Source organism: Cataglyphis hispanica, chromosome 14 (genome assembly GCF_021464435.1).
Source record: "Cataglyphis hispanica isolate Lineage 1 chromosome 14, ULB_Chis1_1.0, whole genome shotgun sequence".
Taxonomy (NCBI): Eukaryota; Metazoa; Arthropoda; class Insecta; order Hymenoptera; family Formicidae; genus Cataglyphis; species Cataglyphis hispanica.
This window is the reverse complement of record NC_065967.1, coordinates 3,212,601-3,227,914: the sequence shown is the minus strand read 5'-3', so window position 1 is coordinate 3,227,914 and position 15,314 is coordinate 3,212,601. Positions and strand designations below refer to the sequence as shown.

Genomic DNA, 15,314 nt, shown 5'->3' with positions numbered 1-15,314 from the left:
TGATATATATATATACATTATTCTCATGACGATTTGAAAGATTCATATTCGATATCTTTATATGTATTTTTGCAGCGTATCTGTCTTTCTTATGATAAATATATGATATTATGGTTAAGAAACACATATCATAAATATGTGTGGTTGATCGAGAGAGATTTTATCACTTATTAATATTAGAATTATTTGATCTATTCTTAAAGTATCTATTTCTTATCTTTGAGTATCTATTTCTTTTATTATTTTATTTAATCAATCAGGGTATATTTCACTTGTGTTGATATCACATTATTACTGATTAGTCTCATTTTCGGTTGTATCCTTTGGAGCAAGAGTAATAACCACATTAAGACGAACGATATATATGTGTATACGCATGTATTATACACATATACAATATATATACGCCGAAGCGAGAAATCAATTTATCGCGCGAGAAGAAGACGACCATTCGCACGGCGAATGGTGGGCGAAGCTGCGTTATGTGTATTGTATGCAGAAAGATAAGTACCTTTGTCCTTTCTAGTCTCCCTCAGCATTGTCCTCCTCTCTCTGGTCATAGGATTCACACGCGACATGTCCCTTTTTCTCACCCTCGTACATTCCGACGAGATGAGGATGCTGCGGTACATCTCTTTGGCGCATCTCGTTCTGCGATCACTCCGCACGTGCACTAGATAGACATTATCTATAATAATACGCGTTACACACACACACACACACACACACACACATATATATATATATATATATATATATATATATATATATATATATATAAATTGTATATATATAAATAGGATAAGTAAGATTCATTTTTGAATTCAAGATAAATAGAAAGACAATTTAAAATAAGTTTAAAAAATATTAAAATAAAAATAATTATTTTCAAAATATTCAATTATTTAAAGTTTTAAATTTAAAAATATTTAACAAATTTTCTTTATTCTCTTTAGATATATTTATATGCTTTTGTACATTTTCATATTTATATATTTTTAATTACATGACCATATACTTTACAAAATCTGCATTTGGTCTAATTTAGCTTCTATAAAAAAAATAGATTTATACAAAATAGATTTATATGAAAGATGCTTTATAGAACATTTAAACTCTCATTTTGAATATTCACCTTTTGTTGATCCACCATAAAAATTCATGTAATTGAAAACTCTGCGGGTGCAAGATCTATTCATACGCAGATGAAAATTCCAATAGGAGAAAGAGAGATAACATTCGCGGTTCGCGGCGGCAGCAGCAGCCGCGCGACGCTTGCGTGGACGCGGTGACGTCACGACGATCGATCCGAAGTTGCCACACGGTGGCGCGATCTGCCGGCGTCGGCGCATTATTATAGGGCGATTCGAAGGAGCATCACGACCGGGGGTTGCTTTCTCCGACGACGAGGCAGGAGAGTAGGTGCCGAGCCAGCGAGGGTGGGGAGTGACGTCGTCTTCTTCGATATCGTTGTCCTCATCGTCATCGAAAATAGGCGAAGTGTATTCTGAATCGGCAATAGTTTCCGCCCGTTTTCATCCTCGGTGAAGCCTTAACTTACCGGTAATTTCTCCCCAGTTTTCGGTGTGACAGTGTTCAGAGTATATAGTATAAAGTGAAGGTGGAAGAGACGAGGAAAGGTGTGGAAACCGTTAGAAGTGCGGCTACTCAAGCTGAACGGTAATCTAGTCATCCCTATTTGTCTCTTTGAAACTCTTTGTTAATTAGTTTAAATATTGGATGATAAATATAGTGAATACAGAGTGTGAATGGCGGAAAAGTCCGAGGGCGAAAGGGAAAGTCTGACAAAGACTGTTTTCTTAGCAGATCCAATGTTTAAACTTTAAACAGCAGAAATATCTCGCGATTTCTCAAATAAAGATTTATTAGCATTCACTTGTAGCAAAAAAAAAATCTAGATTCTATCTTCAAGTAATTTAGATTTAATCAAAATTTTTAACATCTTTGTCTTGATATTATTTGTTATAATAATTTCTTAGAAGAGTGATTTTTTAAGAGTGATTTTTCCTGTACTTTGAATATAGTTTCTTATAAGTACTTTGAATATAGTTTCTTATAAAGTTTTTTTAAGCAATTTGAATTTTATCTTTATAATGTAGATTTTTTTTTATGTTATGTTGCACTATTATTTTTTTAATTGAATAATAGATCTTTATGAGAGAAATTTTATTATAAACTTAGAGACACGTTGGCAGTGAAATAAGTAAGGGTCAAGTAATACTTTACTTTTTTTAAGATACATAATTTAAGATTAATTAAATCCTAAATTTAAAAACCAATCTACTGTCAAATTCCTTGTCAATTTTGTAATAACACTCTAAAGTCGCAAGAGCTCTTTCAAATAATTTTTCCGCCTCTTCCTCTTTTTGCTCTTTTCCTTTCTAAACCTTGTAACAATCTTGTAAGACAGTGAGTATTGCTTTGCGAAATTAGACGTAAAGTTAAAACTTGATGAAGTTCAGAGTTCATTGTGATATTAAAAGTGATACCTTGTCAGAGATATTTGAGAGATCTTTTAAAATTTGGTAAGAATTTGTACTAAGAAATTTAATTCGTTAAAATTTAAATCGTAAAAAATTGACATTAAAGAATTTAATTTAATTTTTACACAATTATATCTTTCTTTTTTTAATAATAGAGAGAGAGAGAGAGAGAGAGAGAGAGAGAGAGAGGAGAGAAAGAATAGTTTCCGGGTACACAAATTAAATTAAACTTAAAAGGAATAAATTAATATTAATATTAATATTAATATATTAATATTAATATTACAATTGTATAAAATGCTTTAAAAAGCGAAAACCTTGTTCTTATATTTACAGATGATTCTTGCGAGACATTCTTCGGATTTCTTTCGTGTTTTCCGCTACGTTACAACTTTTTAATTATCGACACTAATTGTGCTTGTAATCAAGAAGTTTTGCGAGTAACGAGTTTAAGAAATGACATTCGAAGTTTCTGCTCGCTGTTCAAGTTTCTTGCGAGAATAAAGTTATCGTGCGCCAGCTAGAAAGTTACCATTTAATTCCGACGCCAGTTGAGCTTTCCGCAAATATTTAATCCGCACAAAGTGATCAATGAGCTCATAAATCACAAGATGCGAAAAATGATCCGAAAATTAATCCGATGGAAGGAAAAACATATCTCCGATTGCAGTTATATAGAAAGAGAAAGTCCTATTTAATTTACAATTTTGAATTAACTTTAGCATATTAAAAATAATTTCGAATTTAAATCAAAGTTTATTTAGTGCAAAAGAATTTAAAATTATTTAAAATTATTTTGAATAAAATACAAAATATGTATATATATATATATATATTTCCTAATAAACGATTATAATTTAATTAATTTCTATTTCAGAGCGGTACAACAATCATTCAAAATAAAAATGTCTAAAATTTAATTGCGTAGATTTAAACGAATTTTATTTAATTAACTAAGTATATGACAACATATAAGGAAAATGAGAGAGAGAAAGAATTTTTGTAGCAATCGTTAATTAAGCAGATTTCAGTTAGAGATGAGATGCGCAATGGTGTCCGGTTTTCATTCCCATCGAAATTTTATTTGATTCTTTTTCTTCTCAAAATGTTGAGCTCGTGAATCACTTGAGTGTTAACTTAGTATAAGGTTAAATACGTTTTTTACGAGGCGCATTAACTCACTGTAATATTATTTTTACATTATATATTACATTTAATTTCCTTTCAGATACTATAAATTAAATTTTAGTATTGTTAATCTCAGTTTACTATATTATTTAGCATTTGTGTTATAACTTTATGAAACTATATTGATAAATGAGTGTTTTTAAAGTTAATAAATGTTATAATAAATGAAATGAATAATTAATTTATAATTATATGATAGATAGGAAATAGAAAAAATCACGAAATTTACGCAGTAAGACGCAGTAAGAGAACTGTCTGTACCTTTTTAAATAATTATAAAACAACTATTTTAAATAATTATTTACATATATTTCAAATAATCAAATGCTGCAGGTACGATTCGAATCTGATTATATACGATGTCTGATTATACGATTAAACTCATTATTTCTCGGATAATAATAGCGACACCTGATTTGGATTGATTCGCAGGTACGTGAGCAGCTCGCGACGAGAACTGTCGGGGGTGAAGGAACTAGTGACCTCGAGGCGGGTGCAGAAGAGTCGACCGTCGGGGGTCGCGAGATCGGATGGCGGTTGTATCGGGAGCGTCGGTCTGGGAAGCGGTAACGCCGGCGGCAACGGCGTCGTCGCCGGCGTTGGCGGCGTCGTCGCCGGCGGTCTTTTAGGCGGCTGCAGCGGCGGAAACGACGCCTTGGCGGAACTCACGATTGAGGAGCTGGCCTCCATTCCCGCCAGAAATCACACCTCCGCCAATCACACGGGACATTCCTCTCATCACAAGGTCAGTGAACTTGTGAACTCGAAATCGATAGCATGCTATTTGAGTGAGTGAAAGAAAGAGAGAGAGACTCAGTGCATATTTAAAAATAGCATCTATTCTTGTTTCTTCTTAATTCAACTATCCGTAAGTCGTTTCCGGCTAATCATCCTTATTTATTCACTACTAATATTAATAAGCAGGGTATGTTAATTTTGTATACTGATGTTTGTTGTTTTAACACAATTTGAAATATTATTGGGAACGGTATTTGCTATTTGTGATTACTATACAAACATAATTCAGTAGTCATTGATTCAACAATAACATGTTAGATGATTAAAGGGTGATGGCAGCTGCCGAGTATATTCTCGATTATAGGTACAACATTGGTGCAACAATTGGCATATGTGTATATCTATATGTATTTGTAGTTCGAAACAAGCCAATGGTATAGTGATAATTTCAGATAAATTGATAGAAAAATTGATCGAGTATCTTCTTTTTTTAATTGAACGAGAAACTTCTTTTAGGCGAAGCACAAATATTTTAACACAATTAATATAAATTTATAAAAAATATTCTTTAACATCTTTAAATCTTTCAATTAAATGAGTAATTTTTTGGAATAAGTCAAATTTTTATCTAAAGTTTTTTGAATATGAATCATTATTTCTTTCTTTGAGGTAGAATTAAATTTCGTACGACAGTATTGATCAATCTTCTTTTTAATTAACACTAAAATCAGTATGGAAGGGCAAAGAGCGACGATATGTATGTACAAACACAGTCTCATAAACCTATACCAATCCAGTTTCAAAGTATAGAGTATGTGTGCGCGTCAGCTGTTGCATCGCGCAGCTGTCGTGTACTAAGGTATCCATACCATTAAAAAAATGACTTTCTCGCTTGCGAATTTCACTCTTAAAAATCTCACTTTTAAAAATTTCTACGTTCTTCCATTCTTATATTACCGCATGCAACTTTTTTTCTTTTTTTCTTAACAAAATCAGAATTGACAATCTAAAATTAACAACAAAAACGGTATACAAGTATGATTATAACAATCTATGCAATATACAGCTGTAATCACAAATCAAATTAAATTGATTTTTGTACAAGAGTTTAATTATACAATATTTTCAATTTTTTTTTTTTTTTAATAAATATTTAAATCATATTTAAAGCGCAATATGCATGCATTTTAACATATTTAAATCTAAAAGTTCATTCGTTTTCGCTTATATTCTTTCAGAAATAATTGACTTTTGTTGAATTAATTTTTAATAGAGCTAGCCGGTGGATAATGAGCGTTTTCTTTTCCAAGATAGACCGCACACGATAACTTTTTCTTCCGTTAAAAGCCAACCCATAAATTATCCGTGCATTGCTGCACAGCCGCAAATCGACCATTTTAATAGCTTTAAAATCGTATCAACATAAACGTCCTTTTTAACGACGATTATTATAATGAAATAATAACTGCTGTTCCCTATCCTTTTTGATTCCTTTTGACGAGTCATTTACCACAATTGAATTGCGATCTCGTCAATCGCCGAGCTCTGTAATAATTGTTAATTAAATATTTATGGCTGCAGTACGAATTTATAAGAAATAATATATTTAAGCTGATCTTCATTTCGAAAATTTAAGATAGACAATCATAATTTAATTGCATATTTTAATATTTCATATCTTTAATAAAACAGTCATTTCAAATATAAATTCTCTCCTTTTTCATATTTAAATCCTTTTCATATTTATGGATATTATATAACTATTTATTCGATCGAATTATTATAATAATATAGAGTGACTCAAAACCATCGAATATCGTTTTAAGGACTCTCTGGCCAATTCGGAGATAATTTTTCTTCAAAATGTTGAGACATTAATAATTTTTGAGTATAAATGAATAAAATAAAAGCTTTTTTGCAAACTAAACTTGCAGTTAAAAGATTAATACAACTACATTCTTCAGTTATTTTCAGAGATGGATTTTACTTTAATAAAATTTTAATTTAAAGCTTATCGTTAGTTACAAAAATATATAATGGCAAAAATAGAAAATCTGCAAAAAAAAAATGATAATATCCTCGGTATTTTCGCTGAGAAAAAAAAATCATTTTTAAATTAATCGGAGAATTCACTCTTAAATAAAAATTTAGAGATTTGCGGAGGACACTCTGTATATTAATTATTTATTTCTTTTATATTTTATGCTATATAATTTTTCTACATATTTAATTTTAATCATAACAAAATCTTTTACAACTATTATTAATTTACTGTACATAATACTATTGATACATTGATATAATAACCAAAATTTATAGAGTTTCTTTTAATTCGTATTCATACATATAGAGCGATCGAATAGTAAAAGGATTATAGTAAGAAGGGTGACTTTTTTCCTTCCAAGATGTCTACGTCGTTCCCGGATAATCCTCTCTCTAATCCGCTGGTCTTGAACTATATCGACTCGCTCACTGTCGCGTAGGGCACATCTTAAACGAGAGCTATCGGTTCCGGTGTAACAACCCTTTTCGAATCCCTTCGAGATAAGGGAACGTAGAAAACTTGGTTCGTACATGGTCTTCTTATCGCTGACAAAGGTAATGCTTCTCTTTTGTAACCTTTCGGACGTAAATCAAGTCGATTAAATGATACTTTAGGACAAACGAGCTCGCAGAAAGATTGTGACCTTCGGAAATAAAAAAAATCTCTGTAATTTTTACTCTCTCTCTTTCTATGATGATATTATAATTTAACATTTTAATTACAATGTAACATTTTATTCTTGTTTTGAATGAAAAAAAGAATAGCTCCCTTTCGGTTTATTAAAGTATTTAATGGGATTTGTACGTGGGCAGAATTTTAACTTGAAATTGAAATATAACATGTACATATAAGTCTCCTTTAGGATAAAATTAAAATATCGCGCTTTGAATTCTGAACGACAGTTTTTCTGACAGCTTTATAATTAACGTTTAATATATGTCCATAATTTTGAGAGATATATTTTTGGTAAGAATTACACAGACATTCTGTAAATGTTAACAATTGAATAAAAAGAATTCTTAGCTATAATTAATAAAATATCGGTTAGAAAAAAACATGCAATTCAAGTGTGAATGTAAAGTCTTGATCTTTATGCTCTTATCGTAAATCGAATCGAATCATTTTACTTCTGCGGCACCCTGTAGCGCACGGGTGCAGTATTCGGGAGGGTGAGTATAGTTCCCGGTTAGTAATATTACACGGTGTGTGCGGGAGAGGTGGGGAAGAGAGGGCCAGTGAGCTATGGATCGACGACCCTTACAGTCGGCGGTTAACATTCGGACGCCTCGTACGTTACGTTCGGAATCGTGTCGAAGGTGCGGGGGTGTGATAAAGCACTGCCCTTTATATTTTTCAGGGTGAAAATCGCGGTGAAGATATATTATCTTAATTGGGAGAAATATCGAGTGTATCCTCATCAGAGTGAAAACGTTATCGAGGATAGGGAACTACCCCTTATTAAATAAAATGAAACAAAAAAGCCTAAACTTAAATAGAAAGTTTATTAGTAGATTAATGTGTCATACGTAATTTAGCAGACGATGATAAAGAATAGTATGTAATAAAGATGTCATTCTTTAAATTTTTTAATTAAAAAGTTTATAACTTTTAAATTATTTAATAAAATATTTAAATTTTTTTAGATAAAATTTTTAAAATTGTCGCAAAAACTAATCGAAAGTCGCTGTTGATAAGAACATCTTCAATTTTTTCATAAAAAAATCCGCATGATAAATTTTCGCAAGGCTGCTGGTAATAATATTTTGGCATAATCAGCTGATAATTCAACTGATTCAAGTGTTTCGTGACTGTGACTTGAATTGATTCTAAGAAGAATAATTTATGTAAAGTTAATTAATTAAATCAATTAATTATTTTTAATTTGCACACAAATCTTAAAAAAATATTTTTTTATACAGAATATAGCATTGCAGTTCTAAAATATTTTCCTATGTATAATCATGATTAAAAATAATAAAAATTGTTATAAAAAAGAGAGAATAAGAGAGAATGAAATAATTGACAATAAAATAAAATTGTAATAGAGAAAGGTGTTTGTCATGTATGAAGGATAAGCAGAATTGCAAACTTTTATCGCGTAGAAGATAAAATTCATGGTGAGTAATTTCTCTGGTTTAAATCCAGTAGAATAATTAAATGAGCAGCGAAATAATATTACCGTTTAATTTGTTGAAAATATCTTGAGAAAACCTTAATTTTTAATTATTTATCTCTCTACATCATAATTTTATACGAAATAATGATTCTAAATATTAGCTAAAGAATGTCGATAATGTGTATTAGAAGGCTATACAGTTTTCTATAATTCTAAAGGGAAACATAAGCTGGAAAGAGAGAAATTCTCGTCCTTTGTTCGAAAATTTTTCTCGAGACGACGGAATCGATATCATCGCAGTCAACACTCGAGGCATCGTCGCCTTGCTATGCTGCATGTTGTACGATCGTAAAAAATGGGTTATTTCCACGCCGAGGATTTTAAAAAATAAACCCCAGACTCTGTGCTGCGAGAGAGTCTCGGAAAACCATCTACTCAGAAGAGAGGTGCGCCCGGTTTATTTGGACTCTCTGCACCCGGTTCGCGTATTTCAAAGGCATGCGAATGTTTGCTGTTTCCTGCCGACAAGGTTGATTGCGCCTAACGTGTGACGTACCGCCTTCGATATGAAAAAATGATAAATTCGGAGAAGTAAAAAGAATTAAATATTAATAATCAAAGAAAGCTTGAGAGTGAAGGAAAAATTAAACTCAGAAAAAATAGAATTAGGAAATGTACTGTAAATGTAAAATGAAATAATACATAGATAATAAAAAGAAATGGTATAAAATATGATATAAAAGAAAGAAAAATTTAGGGATTAAAAAAGACTAAATGTAGAAAGCAGAAAAATAATAAAAATAAAGATCGATGTGTGAGAAAAGATATAAGTATTGCATAATTAAAATCATTTATTTTGCGAATCAAATGCTTGTATTAAAATTCTCATATTGCTGATATAGCAGTTGAAAGTTTGTTATTTTTTTTAAATGAAGGAGAGAGCAATTTTGTATGGACAAAAAAATAAATCGGTGTGTATGTAGTTCTTTGCAAAGACAGACTAGTAGAAAAAAAACACGTTTGACCCACGGATCTGTTATGCCGCATTTAAGGTCTTTCTATGCGCGTACGTTTACGATCCTTGTCATAAAAATCCAAAGAGCCTTCCTACTTCCACCCCTATGAGTCATTCGCGATTCTGCATGTACGAAGATGATGGAATGACTTACATCCTCGTTTCGTTTTGATGAGATTTCATTTTTTCGTCAAGTTTCTTATTCTTCATATTTAATTCAGAAATTTGTACACCTTTTTTAGGGAAAAAAATTAAATAATGATCTTCAGAATTTTTTTTAGAAAGAAAAGAGCCTTATTAATCATCAATGATCTCTTTCTCTCTCTCTTTCTCTCTCTCTCTCTTAGACATAAAATTATATTTTTATATTCATGGAATTTGTTTCTCGAATAATATTACGCATTATTCTTATTATTATATAATATCACATTTATATGAAAAATAGAATTATGAATAAAGGATGAGAATAGCAGCAAAAATTGTTGTAGCGTCTCGTCGCGGTGGCGCCTATGCTCTGAATCATGCCACAAGGGTTCTGACTTCTACCAAGCTTGGAAATCGATACTCCTCTTATTATGAGTCTTTAACTGGTTACGCGGATGATGACAGTGACATTGATCTCATTTTAGATACTCAATATTTTTAACAATTTATTGACAATAAATGTCAATATAAAAATATCTAACGATAAGATTAATAGATAATCTCAGAATTTCTTTACTATAAATTTTTCTTTTATATCTCTTGCAATATATATTTATATTATACAACTTTAAGGAATATAATTATACGTGTTCTTAAATATATTAAAATATACAATTTGTATACAATTAACATATACACATTATCTCTGTGAAAAATAGAGGGTGCCAGGCGGAGGGGGCGTGATTGTGGGGGGTGGCGGAGGTTCGGCCACCCCCCAAGGGGCGCAGCAAGGTAACAATCTGATGTATCGTGTGGTGGGCTCACGTGGACATCCCAGTGGTCACCATCCGCACGTAAAAAAATCCGACAGCTCTCAGCAAACTGAGAGCTCGGCCTTCAAACATCAGCAGCAGCAGCAGCAACAACAGCAGCAGCAGCAGCAGCAAGGTTCGAACGGTTCTAGTAGCAGTTCCAACAGTCAACAATGGAAGAAATATATCGAGGCGGGTGCCGCAAGGGAAAGAGACAAGGAGGGTGCACCTCCTAGTCCTAGTCCCTCCAGAAGATCGCAGGTAAGATATTTCAAGAAATCCTCGATTCCTATGTTTCCATATTTTTTTATATTTCTGTTGATACTATTTATTGTTAGACAGATAAATATTAAAATTGATTGTCTGATCCATAATCTTATTTATTAATTGCTGAATAATAAAGTTGATAATATTATAAAAAAAATAGAATTACAACAATATTATTAATTTATGATTTAAATTAAAATCACAAAAATAGCTTTTTTTATTTTATTACATAATATATTAATAACTTGAAATGATTGAAATATACAGGATAAGCATCGGAAGCAGGCCATGGCCGAATATGCAAATGGCGAGAAACCACAGAAAGTTTCGTCGGGTACGTCAACTAGCGGAAGTAGCAAGGTTCGCGGGGTACCGCAAAGTTTTGGCTACGTTAAAAGGCACAGTGCAGGTACTAGTCCGAGTCCCAATGGTGTTCAAAATGGCAACAAGGACGCCACGAGGACGGCTCAAGTTAGCGCTGTGCCAAGGACCAAGGTAGCGTAAAAGTTATGAATTCTTATGTATTTAGAATTATAAATATTAAAATTTTTTAATTCTAAATCTTCGAATTCTAGAAATTATAGTCACAGATTTAAAATTTCTGGATTTTGAAGAATCAAAAATTATATATTTTAAAATCTATGACTTAAGATTAAGTTAGTAGAATGGATTAAGTTAGAGTTGGTTATCTTCTGGCTGCAGGTTAAAGTTTCCGGTGGCACGCAAACGTGCACGACGGAATTGCAAGCCAACTCCTCAGGATCCAATCAGGGTCATCACTATAAAAGCTATAGTCTCACCGGTCCCAGCGCCAGTCAACTCTCTCAATCAGTCCGGGATCGTCTCATGTTGGGCTCTCAGAGCCTGCCGAAGCCAGGCAGTCCGGAATTCACAGCTCTCTTTGCTTCCGCTCATCATCGTGAGAGAGGAACTGGTGTTGGACCGGCGGGTCCACCATTTTCACCCCGAGTACTGAAACCATCTGACGGTAGTCTTAGTGATACGTGCAGTAATTATGCGGCACCTGATCTTCAGGGCTACTACGGCACGCCTAACAGTCCCTACACCACTTCGTGGATGAGACATAGCAATACCTACACGCCCAGCGGACGATCTCAAGGTAATTTGATTAAAATATAGTAAAATATAAATAATTTTTTAAATATTAAATTCAAAAATGTGTAAATTTTTTATCAATATGTCAATTTATCATATTTATTTTATATTTATTTTATTTTATCATAATTTATTTTAATTTTTTATTTTACAAAATTTGTATACAATTTTTTTTAACTTGGAACCACATTTTTTTTTTTTTTTTAGGAATGGGTTTATGTGAGGCAGACAGCGTGGAATCATTAGGCTCACATCGCGCGAGCTTAACACATGCTCGACTCTTAATGCATCAAAGGGACTCTACGGGATCTCCGGCACCGCCTAGATTAAACAGGAGCAACTCTATCAGGTGAGAATTTCTATCTTACGATTGATTTCTATTTGCTCAACTATTGTAATTTTAAAAAAGTTCTTTATATAATATTTTAATCTAATAATATAATAGCACTATATAAACAAATTCAATACATGACACTTTAAAAATCTGCAATCTTTTGACAGCTAAATATTATATTAAGAAAATATAAAAGTATCTTTAATTATAGATTATATACAATATTAATACATATTTTTTATTAATATATATATATATATATATATATATATATATATACATATATAATTAGAAACATGATTTCACATCTGTTTTGTATATCTGAGTTTAATGTCGATTATCGCGAAGGCTAATTTCAATTTTAATCTGATTGTGATATGTGCATAGTATTATAGTATACTTCGGGAATGCGAATAACTTTAACATTTGATCAGTTCTCAATCGTCTAATCTTTCCTCTTTTTCCGGCTCTTCTCTCTCACTTACTCTTTAATTAATCAATCCGACCGTAAAATAACGTAGAACAATTTGATTGACCGTTCTAGCCACCTGCGGGACAGGACATTCCCAAGGTAGTGCGATAATATACAATTGGCGAGCCCGTTTTTCATGCATAAGTATCAAAAAACACAGAGTCGTAACACACACATACGCACTCGAGAATCGCTATCACACGCACCCGCGGATTTCTCCAGACTCAATTTTGATCGAATCCTTGTATTCGAAGATTTTTCACAGCGTGTATTATTAACAATTTTAGAATCTAGAAACAGAATTTTCAAAATCTTTAAATTTATGAAGTTACAAAAAAAAAACAATTGATTTTTGAAATCGAAAATCATAAATTTTAAAACTTTAACATTTCCAGAATCTCTCATTTCATAATGTAAAAATCTAGATTCTAAAATTTTTAGGTTTAAAAATTATAAATTCTAAGATTATTGAATTCTTGATTTTTTAAATTCTTACATTTTGAAATGTAGAGTAAATTCTAAAGTTTGATTTTAAAGATCATAAATTCTAAAATTTATTGCATCCTGGACTCGTAGAATCTTTAGATTCTACGATTTAGGAGCTTGGATTTGAAATCTGAATGTTCCAAAAATTTTGAAATTATAAACTTTAAAATATTTGAGATTTTTCTGAAATAATGAAGAATTATAAATTCTAAAATCTTCGACTTCTAGAATCTTTAAATTTTTAGATTCTGGAGTTTCCGAAGATTACAGGACTATCACGCAAATATAATTCACCATTGTGCTCCACGTGTCTTCGATATATTGTGCTGAGTTATTCCTATCGCAGATTCAACGTTGCCTATTGTACATCTTACAATCGTGTTGCTTGTGTAGCTGCATGCATGCGCGATGCTTCATCAATATTCTAGGCCAAGATTGAAAGCAGAATATATATCTGCTATGTACTTATTATCCGCTATACTATATACTTGCTCATCATCGTTATATAAGAATATTACGCAACTTTGAAGTCGTTTGATTAAACGAACAATATTTGAATATGAAAATAATGATAAATTCAAGTTGGAATATCGATTCGATGGATCGATAGTTCTCGCTCGATTGCCACGAAATTGAATGTACAGGATGCTGCAGACCATCTCAGGAAGTGGTTCTCGACTTCCTGTCAAGTGGAAGTAAGCTTATCTTTTAATTAGAGGCTTTTTCTGGGATCGACTAATTGCGCGCGCACTTGAGTGGTAGACAAACGTATTTCTCGTTGCCGGGATTAACCAAAACACTCGAAGTCCTCTTTTGCCGGCTAAACCCGTGATTGGTACTCTTGATCCTTCACCAAGAAATGCTTATAAATCTTTGCTCTTCCGGAATGTAACATAAATATCGTTTTTTTACAATGAAAATAATTTTCAATCCACCCGTTTTTAATTTGTTTTTATACTTATTTATCAATTTTGTATTTTAATAACCGATAATATTTTATAAAGTTTGCAAAAATTGTCAGAAAATTACAAAAATTAAATATAAAACAAAAATGAAAAAATATATAAAGAATTTCTTAAAATGGAGATTATTAGATAAATTAAGAATTTGAAAAATGAAAGCATTAAATATAGGTGATGGTATTGATATCGATAAAATAGCCCGAAAGGCGATCCTCTCGAAGTCTGGCTTGATAAGAAAACATCATTTAGAGACGCCTCGAGGGTAATCTCTAGAGAACACGTTGCTCTTATATTTTCACAGGTCTACAAAGAGTGAGAAGATGTATCCGTCGATGCTAGCGCGTGGCAGTGGTGCTTCATCGTCGGTAGGCGAGGAAGTCGGAATAGGTATGGGGGTTGGAGTGGAACCGTATTACAGTGTTCCCGTGGGAACAGCAGGATGCACCGGCCAGCACTGGTCGCAGCCAACGTCACCAACACCCACGCACACTTCGCGGCAACCACCGAATTTGTATCAGCATGTACACAAGGACGATGACAGTGAGTATTATCAGAAGAATAAAAAGATCGATATAATATTTGTTGAGAATTTGAAAAAGTTAATGACTTTGAGAATTAATCTAAATTACTCTGCAGATTTATACACGAATAATAAAATTAATATAGTTTCTAAAATTCACAATATTTTTTATATAATCAGTTTAAAAAAAAAAATGTAAAGTTTCTGAAATATTAATTAATATATATAATATTGATTCTAAAGTGAAAGTTTGAATCGATAATTAATGTGCAATAAAAATCTTGCATTTGCTTCAGTTCACGGCTCTTCGGTATCACTAGTGTCTACCGCAAGCAGCCTTTACAGCTCGGCTGAAGAGAAGCAGGCTCACGAATTGAGAAAATTGCGTCGCGAGCTATTAGACGCTCAAGAGAAGGTGCACTCGTTAACAAGTCAACTTTCTACAAACGTGAGTACTACATACATACATACACAATTACGATTTTATTTTTGTCTTGCTTGAATTTTATATATGGACCTATTAATACTAAACTTTGCTCGTTATTTATTGCCGCGATTGTTCGCCGCAACGAGCGATGATTAGCGTAAAACGATGT

General features: G+C 32.2%; 1 protein-coding gene across 5 annotated transcripts in view; it reads left to right on the top strand.

The window, feature by feature from the left end:
* Window positions 1–15,314, top strand: part of LOC126854674 (protein sickie) — a 146,621-nt gene that overhangs the window by 99,681 nt on the left and 31,626 nt on the right. For 4 of the 5 annotated variants that reach the window (XM_050601612.1, XM_050601610.1, XM_050601611.1 and 1 more), the window contains 8 exons: window positions 4,125–4,437; window positions 10,469–10,822; window positions 11,096–11,323; window positions 11,531–11,948; window positions 12,152–12,293; window positions 12,823–12,849; window positions 14,500–14,738; window positions 15,015–15,166. In XM_050601612.1, the coding sequence (XP_050457569.1) occupies window positions 4,125–4,437; window positions 10,469–10,822; window positions 11,096–11,323; window positions 11,531–11,948; window positions 12,152–12,293; window positions 12,823–12,849; window positions 14,500–14,738; window positions 15,015–15,166 (1,873 nt within the window). The remainder of the gene's footprint in view (window positions 1–4,124; window positions 4,438–10,468; window positions 10,823–11,095; window positions 11,324–11,530; window positions 11,949–12,151; window positions 12,294–12,822; window positions 12,850–14,499; window positions 14,739–15,014; window positions 15,167–15,314) is intronic. The other variant, XM_050601613.1, reaches the window with a different exon arrangement.